The 23,314-nt window shown below is 30.3% G+C and overlaps 1 protein-coding gene across 1 annotated transcript; it reads left to right on the forward strand.

Moving 5' to 3' along the window:
- The first annotated feature begins 1,725 nt into the window (after window positions 1-1,725).
- On the forward strand, window positions 1,726-18,820 carry LOC119604785 (protein O-mannosyl-transferase 2). Its single transcript, XM_037957623.1, has 13 exons — window positions 1,726-1,941; window positions 2,120-2,203; window positions 2,263-2,347; window positions 2,438-2,542; window positions 4,376-4,484; window positions 4,561-4,835; window positions 4,907-5,206; window positions 5,433-5,633; window positions 5,702-5,942; window positions 12,415-12,563; window positions 12,671-12,881; window positions 15,743-15,889; window positions 18,331-18,820. Exons 1-13 carry the CDS (start codon window positions 1,868-1,870, stop codon window positions 18,522-18,524), a joined length of 2,175 nt encoding a protein of 724 aa, XP_037813551.1. The 5' UTR covers window positions 1,726-1,867; the 3' UTR covers window positions 18,525-18,820.
- Window positions 18,821-23,314: the final 4,494 nt, after the last annotated feature.

Below are 23,314 nucleotides of genomic sequence, written 5' to 3' on the forward strand. Positions count from 1 at the left end.
TCGATGTTCGTAAAAATAGTGTTCCAAAATTTTAGTCTGGACTTTTTACATTAATTAGATCAGCGGTTCCCACTGTTTACTTCGCGGACCCCTTGAAGAATTTATTTAATTTCACGAACCACCATACATATTTTGATATCTTATTGTTCATCCGAAAATCCCTTGGTCAAATAAATATAAAGAATAGAATATTCCCGTACGTTGAGAATTTAATGTTTCAGAGAGGTTTACAATTGCATGGATTTGAAGATCGAAATACTTCTTTGTTGAAATGTTAACATGATGTTTAATTTTCATTTCTCGTAAACGTAGCGAAAAGGTTTCTTTAACAAGTATTGTAGACATGTGCTTAAAGATCCACGTTTCTAAAATTTTTTGCTATTGCAGAGGGGTGAACTTAGTATGTAAGCTAAGTTTTCGGGAAAATAATATGAGGACCCTTTCCGGTATTACTGTATATTTGGAGCTTAAATTTAAATCTTAAAATATCTACGAATAACTTTACTGCGTGGTTTTGACTAATTACGAGAAACGCTCTGTATTTTCTGCTGTTAATTTAATAATATTAGCCAACAAAATTAAGTTAAAATCTGTGTATCACGTCGGAATGGAATATTTATAATTAAAATTAACTGGATTATCGTAATGAAGTCGTATAAGAGTCACCTATGTCTCGGAAATATATTATTTTAATCCTTTCAAACGAGAACTCTTTTGCTTACTCTTTTGCGATAAGCTTGTCTTTGAATTATGAAATGTGGCATAACTTTATATTAAGGGATACCAGTATCCTTTCTTTAATTGTAAGGCAGATCAAACCTGAAACATTTCTATAGGAATGATTTTTATTCCCTACACTATAGTGAGGATTGTATAATTAATTTTAACTGATACTTGTAATTAATAAGAATATTGTCCCTACACCCACCGTAAAGTATACCACTCGGCCCTGTCTGCAATCAAACTACAGGTGTCAATTTTGAAGACAATGTGATGAAATTTTGCAAATACTCCTCCTTTACCCAATGGTTAATATGGATTCATTATTTCAATAAATTTATCAAATATACTAGTATTTCACAAAAACGGCAAATTTCAGAAAATCAGTCCCTCTATATAAACCTCGCACTCAAACTACAGGTGCCTGAATTTAACACTACAAAGCGATATATTTATTGTAAACAAAATTTGTTTCAAAAATATCACATAATACTAAGGAAAATAATTCCCGGGAATTTCCGCACAATTTCCCGGGATTTCGGGATTGAAAATTCTGCGTAATTCCCGTGAAAAACACTAGTATAGGCACTTAAATATGTATTTTCATTTCAACATATTTCGTTTCAAACCTTTACGACAGTGAAGTAATCAAGTGGCATACAAATACCAGTAGGAATTACATAATCAAATAAGCGTGTTGTTTTCAAGTTTCGTACAATTTGTTTTGTATGAATTGTGTTGGCAGCACTATACATAGATAATGTATAAGAACATATGCACATAAACCTACATATTTAGTTTGTTTACCTGGTCGTGGAGAATGATCGTTTTGTTTTCTTTTTTTAACGCTCTTATAAGAAGTTTTCTTGTTGTTTCGTTATTATTATTCTCTCTTTTACTCTTCTTTTCGAGTTTTTTTCTTAAAAAAAATTGTTATTTTTTTATATCATAACAAAACCCATGAAGAAATGCCTTCAACAAAAATATTTTCATATAAGAAATTTTAGTGTAATCGTGGCAGTTAGTCAGTCAGTCGTTTTCTTATTTAAATAAAAGTTGTCCAACAAGAAACATGAAGAAAGTCTGAAAGTATTTAAATATTTATTTTTTTAATTGTAAGAAGAAAATTAATATAAAAAGTGAAAAAATGAAACAAATTGTTGAGAAAACCTCAAAAAACGAGGGTAAAATATTTCTATTGCAGTACAATAATGAAAAATTGTAAGTTATTAAAGTGAAAAAACAATGAAAACAAAAGACTTAAGACACAAACAATGTATGATCAATTTATTTTTAAGGCACAAAATAGCAAACAAATGTTTATATGCAATTAATAATTACATAGTTTTCAAAATATGTGTGTTTATCTAATTGAAATTATTTTTCAATGTTTTCGTAGAAATTGGTGGATTATTTTTGCTACGGTTTTACTTTTAACCATTGCTACCCGATATTATAAAGTAACTGAGCCAGACCATGTATGGTAAGTTGTTATTTTATAAATAAAAAAAAATATTTCTGAAATTAACTTTATGTTTATAGTTGGGATGAAACTCACTTTGGAAAAATGGGCAGTTGGTATATTAATCGTACATTTTTCTTTGATGTGCATCCACCATTGGGGAAGGTACGTATAATAATCTTATATGTACTCCTCTATTTACTACAGCGAAATAATTTGTTTTAAATATATGTATGTGAATTAATACCATTCTAGATGTTAATCGGTTTATCGGGCTATTTGACTGGCTATAATGGAACTTATCCGTTTGAAAAGCCCGGTGATAAGTATAATGGAACACACTATGAAGGCATGCGCTATGTGAGTAAATTAAAAAAAAAAATAAAAGTTCATTGTGAAACTATAAATTGTATGAAAAATAATTTAATCATTGATGTAGAATGATGGAAATCTGTACTGATGTGATGTATACAAAAAAACTATGAGTTTTAAAATGGTTTTAATTTCAACCAAAATTTCAATAATTAATGTACATCTTGAATTTAGGTTCAATTTCACTTGACAAATAAAATGAAACATACATACATACATACATATCGTCATTGCTCCGACCAAAAAGTTGCAGTAGTTTTTCGATTTAACAATCATTCATATATTTCTATGAACATCACGTTTAAATTTTTCCTGTTTGTGTACCTTTAATAACGAACAAAAATTATTTTTTGCACATTGTTTAACGAACTAATAAAAATATTATTATTTCAATGAATATAAAATGGAATTTAACAAAAAATGCTCTATATCTACATAGGTGTAGTAAAAAATATACTCTTGTTTTAAGCTGTGTTTTATTATATCCACCATGTCCGTCGGTCTATTAAAAGCATGATAGGGTTCGACCTGACATGGACAATGGACAGACAATATTGGTTCACTTTTTGTATAGCTCCGTATAACTGTTTAAAAAATACTAATATAGTGATAAAACTCGACATGAAAAAATTTTAGGATCGGATTGGTCCATAATTGGCCCATCGCACAATGGAAGATTTTATTAATTTTCTTATCGACAGTGATTTTTGCAAAGTTTAGATTATTATATTTCCGAAAGCTGAGATAACGTACTACACTAATATATAAAAAGTTTTTTTGTTTTAACGCATCAATTATAAGTACAAGAAAATAAAGTTTGAATATTAGATATTGAAAAGTATTTTGAAGCTCAAAGTTGAATGTGATTTTTTATACTTTTCATTAAAGTTCAATTATGTGTTATATATTTTTCAAAAGAAGATATATACGAAATTAATTAACATTTTCTAGCACTTCAAAATGCGGATTTTTTCTACATTAAATTTCAAGAGCCCAGGCTAATCCTTTGGATGTTATATAGCATCACCTATTATAAATAATATACATATGTATATGAAAATCATCTGCGATTAATGAAAAACCTAAAAAAATCTAGCTTTTTGAAGAAAATTAAAATGCAATTGATTTTTTTGAAGATTTTATACATTTCATGTAAAAATTAATTTATTAATAATGTAATGTCGGATTTGACTTTAAATCCTATATATTTATGCAATTTATTGACGATTGAGTGATTTTCATATATATTTCCTTTTATTGGCCGAAATATGGGCGTATCGTTGACTTTTAAATATAGGCGGATCCTCATGATTATATTCACACAAAATATTTTGAATGTGGCATCAAATTTTTTTGATTCTTTTTAACTCTAAAATTAAAAAAAACCTTTGATAATTGCTCATATATGTTCATTAGTGTGATTACTTTTTTTGGGAGGCAAGCTTTATAGCCAATACTGTCCTGATAATAAAAGGATATTTTTTAAGTCAATTCGGTTAAAAAACTTCCCGCACCGAACGCAATTTCTAAAATGCTTTTGTTCATTATTTTTACTAAAATTATTTTAATAATTTTCATATAAACCTATACTATTATCTATAACATGCAATGTTATCGCGATTTGTTAAAAATTTCTTAACTGGGGTTTAAAGAAGAATGTTCTCTTTAAAATAGTGTAATACAAATGCAAAAATGTTATCAAAAATATTTATTTTTCTCACATAGAAAAAGTAATATTTATACAAAACTTAAACGCCTTGCTTTGATATTTGCAAAAAGTCATAATGTACATACAATAAATATATATTTTTTTCTTTCAAGTTCTGCACTACACTGGGAGCTTTGATTATGCCTATGGCTTTCGATACTGTACACGATTTAACACGATCAGTAGAAGCGGCTATTGTCGCAGCAGGTTATTTAATATTTGGTGAGTTTTATTAATTGTTACACAAAGTTCTACAGCTATATTATTTATAATACTATCAAAAAATTTATGATTTCAGACGTTGGCCTGCTCACTCTAAATCAGTATATACTATTGGATCCCATTTTACTATTCTTCATGACTGCATCGGTTTGGGGAATGGTTAAAGTATCGAAGACAACGCATAATGGACTCTCCTATACATGGCAATGGTGGATGTGGCTCTTTTTTACAGGCACGATGTTGTCATGTACAATAAGTGTTAAATTTGTAGGACTTTTTGTAGTTCTACTTGTAGGTCTACACACGGCTAATGAACTCTGGCTAATTCTGGGTGATTTACAAAAACCCATTGTAAGTAATTTGAACAATCAACGAAGCAGCAAGCAGTGTCTTTTATTTATTTATTTATTTTTTTTTTGCAGTTTGAAACTATTAAGCAATTGGTGTGTCGAGCCGTGACACTTATTGTGTGGCCATTACTGCTCTACATGACATTCTTCTACATACATTTACAAGTATTAAATCGCAGTGGCAATGGGGATGGTTTTTATAGTTCGGCTTTTCAATCACATCTCATTGGAAATTCGCTATATAATGCCAGTATGCCCCGTGAAGTTGCGTATGGATCGATAGTGACAATTAAAAATCATAAAACTGGCGGAGGTTACTTGCATTCACATTTTCATTTGTATCCAAAAGGGTTTGGAGCTAAACAGCAACAGGTAAGATCTACAATATTAATTTTGGTTCAATTTAAAACTTTAATATTAAATTAAATGCATACAAATACATATAAACGGTATATCCAACAATGATACTATTAAAAAGTAAGTTGTTGAATATGCTAGTATAAACAAAAAGATTTTAAAAACTTAAAAAAGGTAAAATTATTGCAAAAAGTAACTGTATATGTATGTTTTTGTTTAAATGTTTTACGTTTTCATGAAGATTACTACTTACACCCACAAAGACGACAACAACAAGTGGCTAATAAAACCATATAATAAAGAAACCTTCGAAGGTACTCAAATAGTGAAACATGGAGACCTTATTCGTTTGGAACATGTGTCTACTCACCGAAATCTTCATTCTCATAACGAACCAGCGCCGGTGACTAAAAAACATTTACAAGTTACTGGTTACGGTGAAGTAAGTTTTTATATGTTTTTGTACTATGTGTATCATTTATATAACAATTAATATTCAAATAAATCTAGCAAGGTATTGGAGATGCTAATGACATTTGGAAACTGTTAATTGTTGGAGGTAAAAGTAATGATACTGTGAAAACTGTTACAACAAAGTTTAAATTGATCCACTACTTACAAAGCTGCAGTTTGACATCAAGTGGAAAACAACTGCCCAAATGGGGTTTTGAACAACAGGAAGTTTCATGCAATCTGAATGTTCGAGATAAAAATTCCAATTGGAATATTGAAGACAACAAACATAAGAACTGTGAGTAAAGAATCTTTAAAATAATATTAATTGTTCTATTTCATATAACGGGGTTTTCAATAAAAACTAATTAATACGAAATAAAACAATGAACTTATACATTAGAGTGCCCCGAACAGCCTGTTTAAGAAATTCATGTGAATCCTCTCAATCCATAGTTCCCTACCAGCGATTGAAAATCCTGACCTCAGTATAATTTGTGAAAAGAAATATATACATTTTTTAAACGGGTCTCAAGCTATAGAAAATGATATTTAGTGGGTTCGAGAGTCGTATTATTTTAGCTTTTTATGGGTTTTAAAATTGACGTATTTTTTAGTCGTATTTTCATAATGGATATAAAGAATATACGTACAGTGTCTCGCATAAGTATTCGAATTTAGGTATGCTATGAATAGAAACCAAGAAATATATGCAAAATAAATAAAAAATTAGGTTAGGTTGATAGGAGGATGTATAGTACATCAAATACATCTAGGCCACTTTCGGTCCTGTTGTGCGCTCCTTTTCACAAAAAAAAAAATTCACTGAATATATTATTTTTCAATGTTCAGAAACTCAGTTTCCTGGACATAATTCCTAAGAATTTTCCAATCAGTGTTAGTCAGAAATTTTATTTCCGGAATAATATCACTTCCAAGAACCATAGCCACTTTTTTTGATGCGGCCTCAAATTGAAATTAATTAATACATATTCTTAACTTTTTTTCTTGGTTCGGATACATAGATATGTTGGCTTTAGTTTTATCCCTTTCAATCTTACCTAAGTCATCCTAATGTAGATATTTTTTTTTACTTTTCTGAACTGACTCATTTACCACATCCATGGGGTAAATACGCCAAGATGATGAGGCAGATTTGTCATTAGTAAAATAAACCAAAAAATTTAAAAAATAGTAACTTATTTCGGTGTTATATATTTTGTTTCATTAAACAAAGTATAATAAACCAGATATTTATTGTTTATTTCACATAACTTAACAAAAAAAAAATTAAAACAAATTATTACAGATTTTTTCTATATTTTAACCAAATTTTTTTCTACATCACAAGCATTACATATATTTGGCAAATGTGTCCCACGGGCAGTTCTGGGGTTTAATTTCAATTTTTTCGGGCTTCAGATTATATTATCAAAAAAATTATTATGTCTTATTATTCACTATTATTGACGTTCTATCACTGACCAATATTTTTTCTATCACAAAAACTAAAAAAGTTAGCACAAAAAATTCACACAGTGAAATATTTTCACGGCCATTTGAAAAACAATTAATCTCGTCATAATAATTCCATTAGAAACAGAAGAATGTTCACAAGAATACATCATGGAACGTTTAAGTACAGATCCTTACAACAAAAATATTATTTTTAGATACCTCAAGAGGTTTATTAAATCCCAATATTAAATTTTAGTTTAATCTCTGGAAAAAAGGAAAAAAATGCAAATAAGGTCAAAACCGCCACTTTAAAGATGGTACAATCGCCCCAAAATTTCAAATGGCCCAAAAATATATTTCTTCGGTAAATAGTAACCTCTTTAGACAATTTTAAGCAAAAAAAACATTTGATTCTAATTTGTATGTTTCGTATAACATGATAAAATGTGAAATACAGGAAAAATTCGAATACTTTTTAGGGAATTTTCTTAAAAAAAGGTAAATTATTGTAAGTAAATGTAATTTTTCCAAATTTTAGATAGTGTGATATTAAATCTTAGGACTCCCTGGATAATATAAAAAATTTAATTGTTCCTTTTACATACAAAAAATTTAATTATATTTCTTTTCAAAGTACACCTGAAGAGACACTGTATATTTTTTATAGGGTTGGAAAATTATATCGTGGATATTACAAACGCAATCGCAAATTTTTAAGACATATGTACATTAGAGTGTCCCGTGGACCACTTTTTAGGAGGAATACCTCTAAAACGATGTGTTTCAAAGTACTTAATACGAGAAAAATAAAAAAGCATTTTTTTTGAAAAGGTCCTCAGTTTTCTACTTGTTCAAAAAAAAATTGCTGCAATCTTTTCGAATTGGGTGTCAAAAATACCGTTATTTTGAGCTTATCGCGGGGGAAAATTTTTGTTAGTGTACTTATGATTTTATTTAGTTATAAGGGGCATATAAATTTTAAAAAATTAAATGCCAAACTATTTTTATACTCTCCACCACCATCAGTGGTGATAGAGGGTATATATAAATTTGTAATTCCGTGTGTAACACCAAGAAATATTCATCTGAGACCCAACAAAGTATATATATTCTGGGTCCTTATGAAATTCTGAGTCGATTTAGCTATGTCCGTCTGTACGTCCGTCTTTATGTCTGTGCAATGGAAATTAACGAAATTCAGCAAAAATATTCATTATTATCCGGTACAAATTGGTATTGAAAATGAGCAAAATCGGTTCACATCGGGAAAAGTTATACATTCTGATGTACATGCTGATACATTCGTTTCTACACAAGATCTTGATTCCTGCTGAAAATTGCCAGAATCGGTCCATAATTTCATATACCTCCCATACAAAAGTACATATTCCCGGAAAATGAGTTTTTTGTTAATAACTTCTGTCAGAATGCTGATATCACTGAACACTAAGAAGTGAAACGCTGTCATTTTTTTTACAACAATAACGTTACGCTCTTCTCACAGACGAGTTCTGTGTAACTCCAACACATATGTAAGAATCTTACTCTCTCTCCAAACTTCAAAACTTTGTCGCGAAAATTCGTGGCTTATACCACTTGAATATATTATTCATCACTTAACGTTATATTTTATTATTTTTTTGCACACTTTAAATATATTTAGTAGCCCGAAAAGATTTAATTTTTGTTGTTAAAATTAAAACTTAAAAAAAACAATGTTGTAAATTTTCGTATGGTACAAGAAAAAATAATTCAAATAATTTATTTATTATTTCAATATTGCAGATTAAAAAGCAAAGATGTATTCATATATAATGTTTATAGATAAATTATGTTGCAAAATATTTAAAGAAATCTTTTAAAATATAAATTTAAATGTAATAATTTTTTTCAATATTTTTAAATCCGATTTTTGACTTGACTTGAGAATTCTACTAATACATTCTTAGAGTTAGGTACCGACTGACAGTAGACTTAGGTACTTTTTGACAGCGTTTCACTTCTTAGTGTTCATTTTTAAGATTTTAATTTTACAACTTAAAATCTTATGTCAATAGAATTCATTGAGAGAAAAAATTTTCTGGATGGGTCCATAATTGGACATAGCTAACATACAAGGTCCCCTCCCGAAAATCACTTAAACGCACATAACTCATTACTAAATTAAGATATCCATATAAAATTTGGAATAAGTATTGCTCATATGCACAGAAATATTACTGTGAAGGTTTTTTTCCGATCGGTCCTTAATTGGTCATAGCTCCCATACATGGTCCCCTCCCGAAAATAACTTAAATGCAGATAACTCATTACTAAATTATGATATCCATATAAAATTTGGTACAAGTATTGCTCTCACATACAGAAATATTACTATGAAATTTTTTTCCGATCGGTCCATAATTGGTCATAGCTCCCATAAAAGGACCCTACCCGAAAATCACTTAAACGCGCATAACTCATTACTAAATTAAGATATCCATATAAAATTTGGAATAAGTATTGCTCATATGCACAGAAATATTACTATGAAGTTGTTTTCCGATCGGTCCATAATTGGTCATAGCTCCCATACAGGGTCCCCTCTCGAAAATCACTTAAACGCACATAAAATGAGTTATGTGCGTTTAAGTGATTTTCGGGAGGGGACCCTGTATGGGAGCTATGACCAATTATTAAATTAAATTATCCATATAAAGTTTGGTACAAGTATTGCTCTCACATACAGAAATATTACTGTTAATTTTTTTTCCGATCGGTCCATCCTTGGTCATAGCTCCCATGCAAGGTTCCCTCCCGAAAATCACTTAAACGCACATAACTCATTTTATGTGCGTTTAAGTGATAAAATTGTTTTACGATCGGTCCATATTTGGTCATAGCTCTCATACTAGGTCCCCTCCAGAAAATCACTTAAATGCACAATATTCATTACCAAATAATGATATACATAGATACAGATTTTGAAATTTTGTCTTTATATATATAATTGGTCATAGCTTGTACAAGGTCCTTTTACGAAAATCTCTTAAACGCCTATTACTCATTACCAAATAAAGCTATTGATACAAAATTTGGCACAAATATTAGTTTGGTATACAAAAATTCTATTTCAAGATTTTTTCACGATCGGTTATTACTAAATTACGATATATGTAGATACAAAATTTGACTGAAATATAGCTTTTATGTACAGAAATTTTGCTTGAAGAATTTTTTACGATCGGTCTATTATTGGTCATATCTCCCATACTAGGTCCTGCCCCTAAAAGCACTTTAACCGTATTTAACTAGTTGCATTATCAATTTGTGTAAAACAAAATTATATATATGTATTTTGAAAATCCTTCCCAATAAACATCGATTCAAACCTGTGAATATTTTTGAAAATTTTCTTAACTAAATAATGTATTTTCCAAATTGTTTTCAAATTTTAAAGTTTAGCCTTTGAAATAAACATGATAATTTAAAAAAACGCTTAAAAAAATATAATGTGTGATATTTATAAAATTTTCAAAGTTTTGTTTTAATTGAACTTAGAAAAGTTTCTTTCAAAAAATAAATTATTTTAGAAAAATAAAAACAGAACATTTTTTCTACAGCAAGGGAGCGAAAAAACGTTAAATATAGGAGAAATAATCGGAGATATAAAAGAAAAATATGCTAAAATAAATGTATGAATGTTTTATTTTATTATAATTAGGGTTTGAAATAGGTATGAAAATAATAATAAAGAATACTTGAAATACGTTTGAAAATTTTTTTAGTTTCAAGCTTACCTCTAGCCTTTTTTTAAATTTGAAATACATTTGAAAAATACGTTTGATTTCTAACTGCCTTTTTGTTTGAGAAGGCCATAATTTTCCATTTGAAAACAAAAATTTTCAAATTTGTTCTCAAAGGCTATGTATGAAATTTGAATAGGTTTTCAAATACACATTTACATCATTTCAAAGGTTTTTGCTTATTGGGTTAAATCTTTCACACACATGCATACATGCACATTATTAAATATCGTTAAAGCATATCTTAGGGCGCTATAAAAATATAAAAGAAAATGGGGTTTGTAATGTTCAATAAATTTTGGAATTGTAACAGATTTAAGCTGTTTAAATTTTGGGGTTTTTCCATTTAAGACATGAGAAAACTTATTTCTACAAATATTTAATCAATTAAAAAAGTATTAATATAAAAGTAGCTGGTGGAGGGTATTTATGATTCGGCTCAGCCGAATATAGGACTCTAACTTGTTTGAATATGTTTCATACAGAAAAAATTACTACAGTTCAGTATATAGTATCTTCATCTAAAATGCAAAATAACTTATCATTTTGAAAATTTTAGAGGTGATAGAGAAAAATAGCTGAGAACCTAAAAGTACGTCTGAACTTAAACCCTACATCGGCAGAGCGTAAAATTTTCTTGCCTTACTAACACCACTTCAGTTTTTGTTTTTGCATTCTTTGCACTGAAAGAAAAGTTTGTAACATTTTCTAGTGTTGTATAGTGTACTACTTTACAGTGTACTCTATATGAAATGACAAAAAAGCGTTACATTTTGAATTTTGTATGAATATATGTTAGAAAAAACTAAAGCATAAACTATTATTTTTGATCATTGCCGTCGGAAATGCATTTATTTGCAATTTAAGATATGTGGTGAAACTTAATATATGCTTCGTGCAGTTAAAACTAAATAAATAATGGAAGATTTTACAAAATTTAACAAATGATGGATTGTTATGTGCATAAAAATATCCTCCATGATGTTTTGCACTCATATGGAGTGCTCTAAATGTCAATTAAATGAAAATATTATCAGGACATTGACGGAAATCGGCTTATATGTCAGGAAATAACATAGTAGCGGATATTACATTTGTTTAGGAGTTTGTGTCGATGATTAAACTTTTTTTCAAATTTTTATTATTTAACTCATTCACTTAGAAAAAATAACATTCGGCAAACAGGAAATTATCAGGAATTTAACATCAGAGATTTCTCTGTGTGTATCTCAATCAAAAAACTTCAAAACTACAAGAATGACGTACGTACGTGTGAATGAGGAAAAGCCAGAGATCTCTTACGGTGGCTCTTCGCGTATGTCTGACTTAAACTGTTTTTTTTTTATTTTTTCTTATATCAGGATGATAAATGTTTTTCAGTACTAAGGTTTTGCTTTATTTATTTTCTTAAAAAGTTATTCATCGTTATAAATTAAATATTCGAATTAAACTTTTCGATGAATTAGCAAACAACGATTAATTTAAAAATTTATGATACAATATTACTGATTGTTAATTTATTTCAAGTGTCTAGCGTTAGCTTCAGTGTTTATGCTCCTGGATTTTTAGCAAGATTTATGGAATCACATGCCGTCATGTTTCAAGGCAACGCTGGACTTAAACCAAAAGAAGGCGAGATTACAAGTCGTCCCTGGCAATGGCCTATTAATTATCGAGTAAGTAATAATTTTAATATATTCAAATAATTCATGAGATGAATGCATTATATATGTACATACATATAATATAGCTCTCTATATATTTTTTATTCTTCTGTTAATAGGGACAATTTTTTTCCGGCAGTTCGTATCGAATTTATTTATTGGGAAATCCAATCATTTGGTGGAGCAATCTAGTATTCCTGACATTATTTGTAATAGTGTTTGTTTTCAATGCCATTAAACAGAGACGCGAAGATGGCATTCGATATTTACAATTAATGACTATCAAAACTAAGAATATTGATGGTGGATGCGAATTAAAGGCTAATCCAAGTATGTATATGTTAAATACAGTCACTTTAATTTACTGCCTGTTTCTATAAATTGGAACGAATTTTTTTTCGTATATTTATGCACATAAATATGTATGTACATTGAAAACAATAAACAATAAGAAAGAAAAATTCGTTAGTGTTTAGAGGAACAGGCCCTTATTGTATGGAAAAAATATATAGGTCCTCTTTTAGTTTTTTTTTTTTTTTTTGAATGATATACAATGATAAACAATTTTAAAATTACTTGAAATGTCTTTGAGAGGAAACAAATTACATTGTAGTTAGCAAAACCTCAATTACAAATAATTATAATTGATTACACATTCAGTGCCACTGAATATCAAGAAGTAGTAGAAGTCTACTGTCAGTCGGTACTTAACTCTATGAATGTATTAGTAGAATTCTCAAGCCAACATAGTTGCAAAAAGTTGGATTTGAAAATATTGAGAAAAAAATTATTACATTTAAAGGTTTTTAGGTTTACACAGGTAGCCAATTTCGGCTTTACTTGGGTCCATGTTGATCCCTTTGTAAAAATACCTGTAAGAAGAAGAAAAGAGAAGAGAGGGAGAGATAGAGGAGAGTGAAAGAACAGAGACAGTTGCAAAGAGAAGGAGATGATGAGAAATGAGAAAGCCAGGGCAGCTGCCGTGGATGAGTAGTGTGAGTAATAGGATTCACACCCATTTTGACAAATTAATGAACTCTAGAAGACGTTCTAATTGAATGTTTGACAATTCGGTTAGATCACCAAAATAGGTCGATCCAAGCGTCTGAAAACGGGCCTCCGCCAAAGCAGGACAATCGCAGAGAAGATGAGTAATAGTCTCTTCTTCATCCTCGTTTTGACAACTCCTACAGTAATCGTTGAACGGGAGACCAATGCGTCTGGCATGGTTCCCAAATTTACAGTGGCCAGTGATTATCGATATCAGCCTACTTAACTGCGGTCTTTGGAGACCAAGAAGATATTTAGACCTTTGAGGATCCATTTGTGGCCACAGTACTCTACATGTTGAGCACTTGTGTTCACGCGACCGTTTGTCGCGAGCGATGCAGAGGCATTTTTCACTGATTTGCCTCTTAACTGCAAGTAGTGGTATACCGCAGAACTGATCTATATCCATTCTGCTAAGCATAGTGCCAGCTCTTGCCAATGTGTCAGCAATACCGTTGCCATACGAATTCCCATGTCCCTTTACCCAAATTAGGGTGATGTTCGAATGTCTCGCCATCTCATTGAGAGACGTCCGGCATTCATGGACAATTTTGGATGTGGAGAACACACCAGTTAGGGATTTAATAGCAGCTTGACTATCAGTATAAATTCTGATATCCCTATTAGATATCCGATAGTACCTTAGCCAATTTACCGCCCTCCTTATCGCCGATATTTCAGCCTGAAGGATACTACATTCATCATTAAGTCGGAAGGAGATTTTTGTTCCAAATTCCTCAATGAAAATGCCACCACCAACTCCTTTCGTCGTCTTGGATCCGTCTGTATACACTCGGAAGCAATTATTTGGCGGAAGGAGATATTCCTCAGACTCCGAAGAGATATGATATTGGAACTTTCTCACTAGAGACGGTACTGGAATACAATAATCAACAATGTACTGATTATCCGGTATAAGATCTATGATCCTAGCATGGCCTATGGAGCATTGTTTCCATTTGCCAGTTACACTCAATCTGGCCGCAGTTGACATAGCCAATTTCCTTGCAAGGAGATCGACCGAGAGCCAGTTGAGCATAGTGAACAGCGCCTTCGAAGGAGTTGTTCTGAGAGCGTCTGTGATAAGAAGCGCAGTTGATCTCATTACTTTTTCCAGTTGTTGTCTGAGTGAAGCCTTTTCAAGCGCCTGCCACCAGACAACAACCCTATATAGCATAATAGGTTTAATAACTGCCTCAAAGAGCCAGTGAACATTCATTGGATTTATGCCCCAGCATGTTCCTATGGCCTTCCTACAAACATATAGTGCCGTGATGGCTTTAGATGCCCTAGAGAGTACGTTTGTACTCCAAGATAGTTTCTTATCTAGGATAACGCCCAGATATTTAGCGCTGTCCGAGAGTTTTAATACTTCGCCGTTAAGGCAAGGAAGCGGAAATAAAGGAATCTTGTATTTGCTAGAGAATAGCACAAGTTGCGTTTTACTAGGATTTACACTAAGACCACATTCGACACTCCACGAGCTAATGATCTTTAGTGCTTGTTCTAGCCTTTGGGATATAGTTTCAAGGTGATCGCCTGATACCGCAACCGCGACATCATCAGCATAGGCGACTGTTTTATAGCCAAGAGAGTCTAGTTTTACCAGAATATCATTTATGGCCATGTTCCATAAGAGTGGTGATAGTACTCCCCCTTGTGGAGTACCTCTTAAAGCTTTTCTAGAGATTACTGTATCTCCTAAGGAGGATTCAATGATCCTATTTGAGAGAAGATTCTCGACAAATCCCACAACGGACCTACCAAACCCAGCCCGAGATAGAGATTGGCAGATAGATGCAGGATTGACGTTATTAAAAGCGCCTTCTATATCAAGAAAGGCAACCTTTAAATTTAAAATATTTCTTTTAATATTTTCTATAAGAGAGAGTTGGAGTTACACAGAACACGTCCGTGAGAAGAGCGTAACGTCATTGTTATAAAAAACGTCACAGTTTCATTTCTTGGTGTTCATTGCTATGAACTATCGAACAAAATTTATATATGGTGACAATATACATATGTATGTCTGGTAAATTTCATTTAAATTTCCTATTCAGCCCATTCCGTGTTCTGCACAATAATACGCATCGTTTAAGAATTATTTGTACAAAGAATTACCTCATGCATTTCTTTTTCAGAATCATCGATTAATTCCATGACGCTGGAAGCGGCAATTTGGTTATTTTTTGGATGGATTATACACTACTTGCCATTTTGGGCCATGGGCCGTGTTTTGTATTTTCATCACTACTTCCCTGCTTTAATATTTAATTCGATGTTATCAGGTAATATTTATATTTTACAATTTAATCATTAAATTTCCTCGAAATGTAAATATTGCATTATGCCCAAATAAGAGAAATTGCCAATTATACAAAATTCATTTAATATATTTTATTCTAACATCTTATACACACCATTCTTCATATAAGATTATTATTACTCACAACTCCGTTTATGACACCAACGTCGATTTGGAGAAAGGAGGAATAATAGAAAAAAGAAAAAATATGTATAATATATAAAATATGTATAATAATAAATATTAAAATTTCAATTTAACATGTCTTAAGGTATCGTTTGACTTCCTCTTACATTACTCTGACCTTTGCATCTGTAAGAAAAAATATGAATTTTACTTGAAGGCTTTTAAATTATTTTAACTAAATTTAGGTAGTTTATGTAAAGCTGTTGATGTTAACACACAAAATGTAATAATGATGTTGCAGATAAATACTTACAAATTTTTATATACAATGATTGATACTTATTAGGGTTTCCAAGCGGTAAGCATTTTTGGAAAATATTTCGTAATAACTTCAATGTTGTTGTACATAGATATTTTTAATAGCAACATAGATTTGAAGTTCACAGCCCCGAAATAATTATTATCAATTTTTTTTTTAGTATAAAAATTATTTAATGGCATTTTAAAACTTTTCTAACAGGATTTTATATGCCATTCACACCAATTCAAAAACTAATTGGGTTTTGAAAAACTAAATTTCAAAAACCAATACGTTTACACCATGAGTTTTTGAATTTTACTTACCAATACATACGCACATTCACATAATTTTTCCCACAATATGCACTTTTTTATTTTAGAAATGATTTTAATAATGTTTTTTAATTAAACTATATTGAAATTAGTATTGTTTTCAAAACAATACGTTGTAAATTTTAAAATATGTATTTTTTCTTTTTGACATTTTCTTTTAAAAAAGCTTTTTAAAAGCTAAGCCAGAGATGGAAGTTTGGATTTTTACCCTCTCCGATTTTGATAATATGCCATTTACACCAAACAAAAACTAGTAGTTTTTAGCTTAATTTGGTTTTTGTTTGAAAAACTACTAAAATTTCTTTGGTTTTTCCATACAAATCAAAAACTACTTTCAACTAGTTTATGATAAAAACCCAAACAAAACCCAATAAAAATAACAAAAATCCAAACTTCCATCTCTGGCTGAGCTTTTAAAAAGCTTTTTTAAAAGAAAATGTCAAAAAGAAAAAATACATATTTTAAAATTTACAACGTATTGTTTTGAAAATAATACTAATTTCAATTTAGTTTAATTAAAAAACATTATTAAAATTATGTGAATGTGCGTATGTATTGGTAAATAAAATTCAAAAACTCATGGTGTAAACGTATTGGTTTTTGAAATTTAGTTTTTCAAAACCCAATTAGTTTTTGAATTGGTGTGAATGGCATATAAAACAAATTTCAATATTTATAATTTTATTTCTTGATGAACACAATAACAATTTTTAAAATTTCATACAAAAAATTATTTGTTTATTATTAAAAACTAATAAACTTTGAATTTTCTATAGAAATTATGTGAAAAATAAATTAGTTATAGTTAGTTATAAATTAGCTATTGACTTCACTAGTTGTCTTGTATCCTATAATTCTTTCGAGGTGGTATTTTAAAAACAAAACCATGTAAATATGCAACAAAAAATAAAAACAAAAGAAAATAAAAAGAAATATGAGAGAATTTGAAGTTACTGCCGTAGCTTTAATATGGGCCTATGTCGTTTTAACAACGTTTTTGCTTGAAGTTACGGTAGTGTTCAGTTCTATCATGAAATAATACTTCAGATTTTATCGTAATTATCGAGGCTTATTTGACAAAACCCTTCTCAAAAAATGACTTGAACGTCATTAATTAAATACTAGAATAGCACTATGGTTCAAACACCAGTTTTCCTGTGCGAAATTCGAACTTTGGAACAGTGAATATAATTTATTTTTTGATATCATCCCATACCAATACACCAATATATTCAAATTCGCAATTGTTTTTTGCGAAATGCTAAGCACTGTTCCTGAAATGTTATGAGTTAGTTTCACTTTGCCGCAAATTGCGAATTTTTGCGCTTTTTGAGTAATTTAATATTTTAAAGGGTGCTACCTTATGAGCGTTTTCCTTATCAGACATGGGTTTATGTCATCCTGTTATCCTTGGTGTTTGCAAAGAATTATTGGAGTTAAAGGTCCACATTTTCGTAATGTCTTAGCAACAAACTGGAAAATTTCACATTTCACCAATGTGCATTTTAATGAAATTCTAGGATCGGTCCCTAATGTATTTTAATAAATATGTGGTGTAGGGTGTCATGTGGTCGGTCATGTCCGAGTATATTCTTAGTTGTTATTTCTTATCGAATTAAACACAATTTTCTATTAATTTAATTAATGTTTTACTTTCCTTTGCAGGAGTTATGTTTCATTATATAACTGGCCGCTTGCCAAGGTGGATTCAACATTCACTGCTGGGTGGTTTGATGTCAGTGCTGGTTTATAGTTTCCTGTTGTTCTCACCACTTGCATATGGAATGAGTGGACCTTTAGCTAATGAACCCAACTCAACAATGCACGGCCTAAAATGGTTATCAACATGGGAATTTTAATTAGCATACGGTTTTATAAACAAACTTTCATTTCAACATTGGAACAACATTCCTACACAATAAAATGCCCTAAAATAAGTAAAAACGCTAATGGACCCCAAATGGAAAGAACAATGAACGAAAATATTTTATAAATATTCGTCGTTACCCACAGACACCCAACAAATGAAATAAAATTTATAGCAGATTTTTGGGACAAATATGTTCATTTCTAATTGGGGTTTTCCACTAAATGTGTTTCATTCATTGTTTAAATGAAAATATAAAATGTACAATAAGTAACAAAAAATAAAAAAAATGTTAATTACAATTTTAAACAGGATTGCGAATTTTACGCACTGTGGATTGTCATAATGTCCAGTGTCACACCAAAAAGAGTCATATTGTCTATGGACATAACGTTCACTTTCAAAAGTGTTATAATGTCCATGGACTTTGTGACACATTTGAAACACAAATTTGTATAAGAATTAAAAAAGTGGTACTCTTATCCTGGATAGAGTAGCTAGTAACTTTAGTGTATGTTGTATTTTGGATTCAGCTAAAAAAGTGTTCGAGATAGCAGGAGTTTCAAACTCCGATATATTTCGAATATCTGCTTCCCATACATACATACATATGTACATACATACACACATACGCGCATACATAAATACATACATACATACATGCATACATACATACATACATACATACATACATACATACATACATACATACATACATACATACATACATACATACATACATACATACATACATACATACATACATACATACATACATACATACATACATACATACATACATACATACATACATACATACATACATACATACATACATACATACATACATACATACATACATACATACATACATACATACATACATACATACATACATACATACATACATACATACATACATACATACATACATACATACATACATACATACATACATACATACATACATACATACATACATACATACATACATACATACATACATACATACATACATACATACATACATACATACATACATACATACATACATACATACATACATACATACATACATACATACATACATACATACATACATACATACATACATACATACATACATACATACATACATACATACATACATACATACATACATACATACATACATACATACATACATACATACATACATACATACATACATACATACATACATACATACATACATACATACATACATAGTAAAGCGATGAAATTCTGTACACAAAAGTTTCAAACCAATCCTGCTACCGAATTGTCGGTAACTCACCCTACCCTGGGGTTGCCAGCCTGGCTAGACTTGGCTGGCTTGTCCAGTCTCAAGCTAAAATTTAATTTGTCCAGCTAAATAGATTTTTTTAGTACACTGCAATATCTTGGGCAATAATTTTTATGTTATCTTTACCAAATCATGTTAGCCAACACTGTTTGTACCTTTTTTATACAACTAAGTTATGATTTCCCTCTTCTATCATCACTGACAACATGTCTCAATGCTTGAACAGCTGATGTCGTAATAAATAATTTTGCGAGAGATAGTCAATTTATTTACGTACAGCTTACGTACTTATGATTGTATGTATCAAAATACCGATAACGCTAAAATACCAATACCGAAATAAGCCAAAATACCGATAACGCTAAAATACCAATACCGAAATAAGTCAAAATACCGATACGGCAACCGTTTCGAAACGTTGCAAAAATATACATTAGTATCATGAAAACCAATTTTATAGTATTTTATTTGATAAAGCATTACATTTTAAATCGGACACAAAACCATAAAACTTTGGATTCATGAGACCAATTCATTTTTGTCGTTTAAAAAACTAGTAACGATAATTATTGGGTTCAATTGCAACACCGATATTAATGTCAGTTTAGAAGCTATGAATACAATTGGAAGTAATGTGTCAACCTATGTCGCTTGAAATTTTGCCAAATGTGGCTTCCTGTTATTTATTGGTTAACTAAGCGTTAAACGAAATCCTATTAAACTAGTTCTTCAGCTTTTCAATGTTGTAAAGTAATTAAAACTTTAATTTTTGGAACATATTTTTAAAATTTTAAGATTTTTTACTGCATATTTAAAAATATGCTCTACTTTTTTTAGAGCATATTTTTGGTTTTCCTGGTAATTACTAATATGCGTTTAATTGATTTTCGGGAGGTGAACTTTTATGGGAGATATGACCTGTTATGGACAGATTCACAGTGGCACCTAAAGTGGCGATTAATTCTGGGGGCCGTAATTTTAATAACTTTTTAACAAATCAATAAAAATACTTTAAAATAAAATGTAAAAGAGATGTTATGTACTAGTCAAAAAATCTCTCTAACTCTAACCCCCACACAAAATATCCTTCATAAATATAATCGTAATTGGAGTATCATACCATGTCCGACTTAACTTTATTTTTTTAATTCGCACATGTTCGTTGTTTGAATGGAGCTCGTAAGCTTTCCCACTTTTAGAAATTAAATATATACAATTTAAAGATGATGCTTAGGCTTTATAATTATTGTCATCTTCGAGATCGTGGTCCCGTAAAATTGGTATTAGAGTTCATAAAGCGTTAAATCTGTTATAAATACATACATATATATTTGTTGTCAAAAAGTTCTAAATATCTCTAGTGATTTTCGGAGCTTTGACCAATTATGGACCGATCTTGAAATATTTTTACAATAATATTTCTGTATATAAAAGAAATATTTGAGCCAAATTTTGTATCTATGTATGTACATACTAGGGATGCCAAACGGGAATTGAAAATACAGAAAACCGGGATTTTTAAAAATTAAATCCCGGGGATTTTCGGGATTTTTTCCGCTAAATTTATACATTATAAACTATTAAATAAGAGAATTTTAATAGGTTTTGATTAAAAAATAAGCAGGATCATAAAGTTTTAAACATTTCGGCCTCTTTTTAAATCGAATTACATTATTCATTAAGTAATTTTTTACACTTAAGATGACCCATATGAGCCGATCCTCATAAAATTTGGAGGATGAATTTACGCTTACATAAAATGTATTTATGCTGAATTTAACTGTGAATTTTGGACATCAATGTCATCTTTTGAAGGGGGTTTTTTGTCGAGATACGAGTATATTAAACATAATTATGAGCTCAAAAGCCATACTCGGGACAAACCCAATATACCGTTGATATAGACCAGTTCTGTAGTGTTTACGGCAATTAAAAACCATATACAGTAGTTTTCCGATTTAACGACCATTCAATTCTACGAACATCGCATTTAACGAACAAGCTAATTTTTCCTATTGACTACCTTAAATAACGAACAAAACTTGTTTTTTGTACTCTGTTTAACGAACTCATAAAAATATTATTATTTAAATGAAGATAAAATGACATTTATCAAAAATAACAAATAACCTAAGTTGTAGCAAAAAACTATACCGTTGTTTTAAGCGGTGCTTTTATACCCAAAACTGTAACACATTCTGGGTTCTTATTAAATTTTAGTTCGATGTAGCTATGTCCGTCCTTCAGATAATGACTTTAACTCAATACTCGCTTAACAATACGAGTACGCCGATGAAATTCGATACAAACTTGTTCTATACTAACCGAAATCTCTAACAAATTTTATGGGAATCGGTCCATAATTGACCTTACCCTCCATATCAGGCCCCCTTAAGAAAATTTCTTCAACGCTCATTACTCGCTTAAAAATACGAGTATAGCGATGTACTTCGAGAAATAACTTTAAAGCTCATGACTGAATTTAAAATACAGCGATTAAATTCGACACAAATATGGTTTGAAGGTGGGTATATAAGATTCGGAATTTTGTGTTTTGTGCTATTTAAAAAAAAAAAAAAAGAATTAATTTTTATAAAATACATTTAAAAAATATTTTATGTACATATTTTTAATTATTTTCCTACCAAAAACCCACGTTTTAGTTAGTACTGCATATAACGAACTTTTCAATTTTACGAACAGGCCTGACAACATATGGGTTCGTTAAATCGGAAAACTACTGTATCCGATATTCAGCTCAAGACGGTTGGTCACACGAGTACACTTGCTCAATTGCTAAGGTGCTGTAGCCTCGTATGGTTCCTTATAAAACATACTACCTAAATTGTAGGTTTCAACAAATTGTAAATTTGGAAACCATGCAAGATGTATGGGTTTTCCTTATAAGGCGTTGTACTCTTGCTAGTACGCAGCCTGTGAAACCTAACCTAATATAAAAAATATAATTTCCGTACGAGATAAAATAACTTTTTAACAAGCGTATTGTCGAATAATATTATTTTATACTTATAAGATATAATAAGCTATTGCTCAGAAGTAGGTTTTTATTCTACTATTCAGTACCTGGGGTGGAAATTTTAGATGAATTGATATTGAACAAGTTAGAGTGCTATATTCGGCTGAGCCGAATCTTAAATACCCCCCACCAACTACTTTTATATTAATACTTCTTTAATTGATCAAATATTGGTAGAAATAATTTTTCTCATGTCTTAAACAGAAAAACCCCAAGATTTATAAACAGCTTAAATCTGTTACAATTGCAAGATTTATTGAAAATTACAATAGTTTGTGTGAAAAATTTAAGGAAATTAAAATTTTCGGTGCAGGACCTAGTATGGGAGATATGACATTTTGTATCTATATCGTAATTTAGTAATAAGTAATGTGTGTTTAAGTGATTTGTGGAAGGGAAGCTTGTAGCGATCGTGAAAAAA

The sequence above is a fragment of the Lucilia sericata genome, unplaced genomic scaffold, assembly GCF_015586225.1.
Source record: "Lucilia sericata isolate MDLA Ls3-8-SP2 unplaced genomic scaffold, ASM1558622v1 Contig000431F_arrow, whole genome shotgun sequence".
Lineage (NCBI taxonomy): Eukaryota > Metazoa > Arthropoda > Insecta > Diptera > Calliphoridae > Lucilia > Lucilia sericata.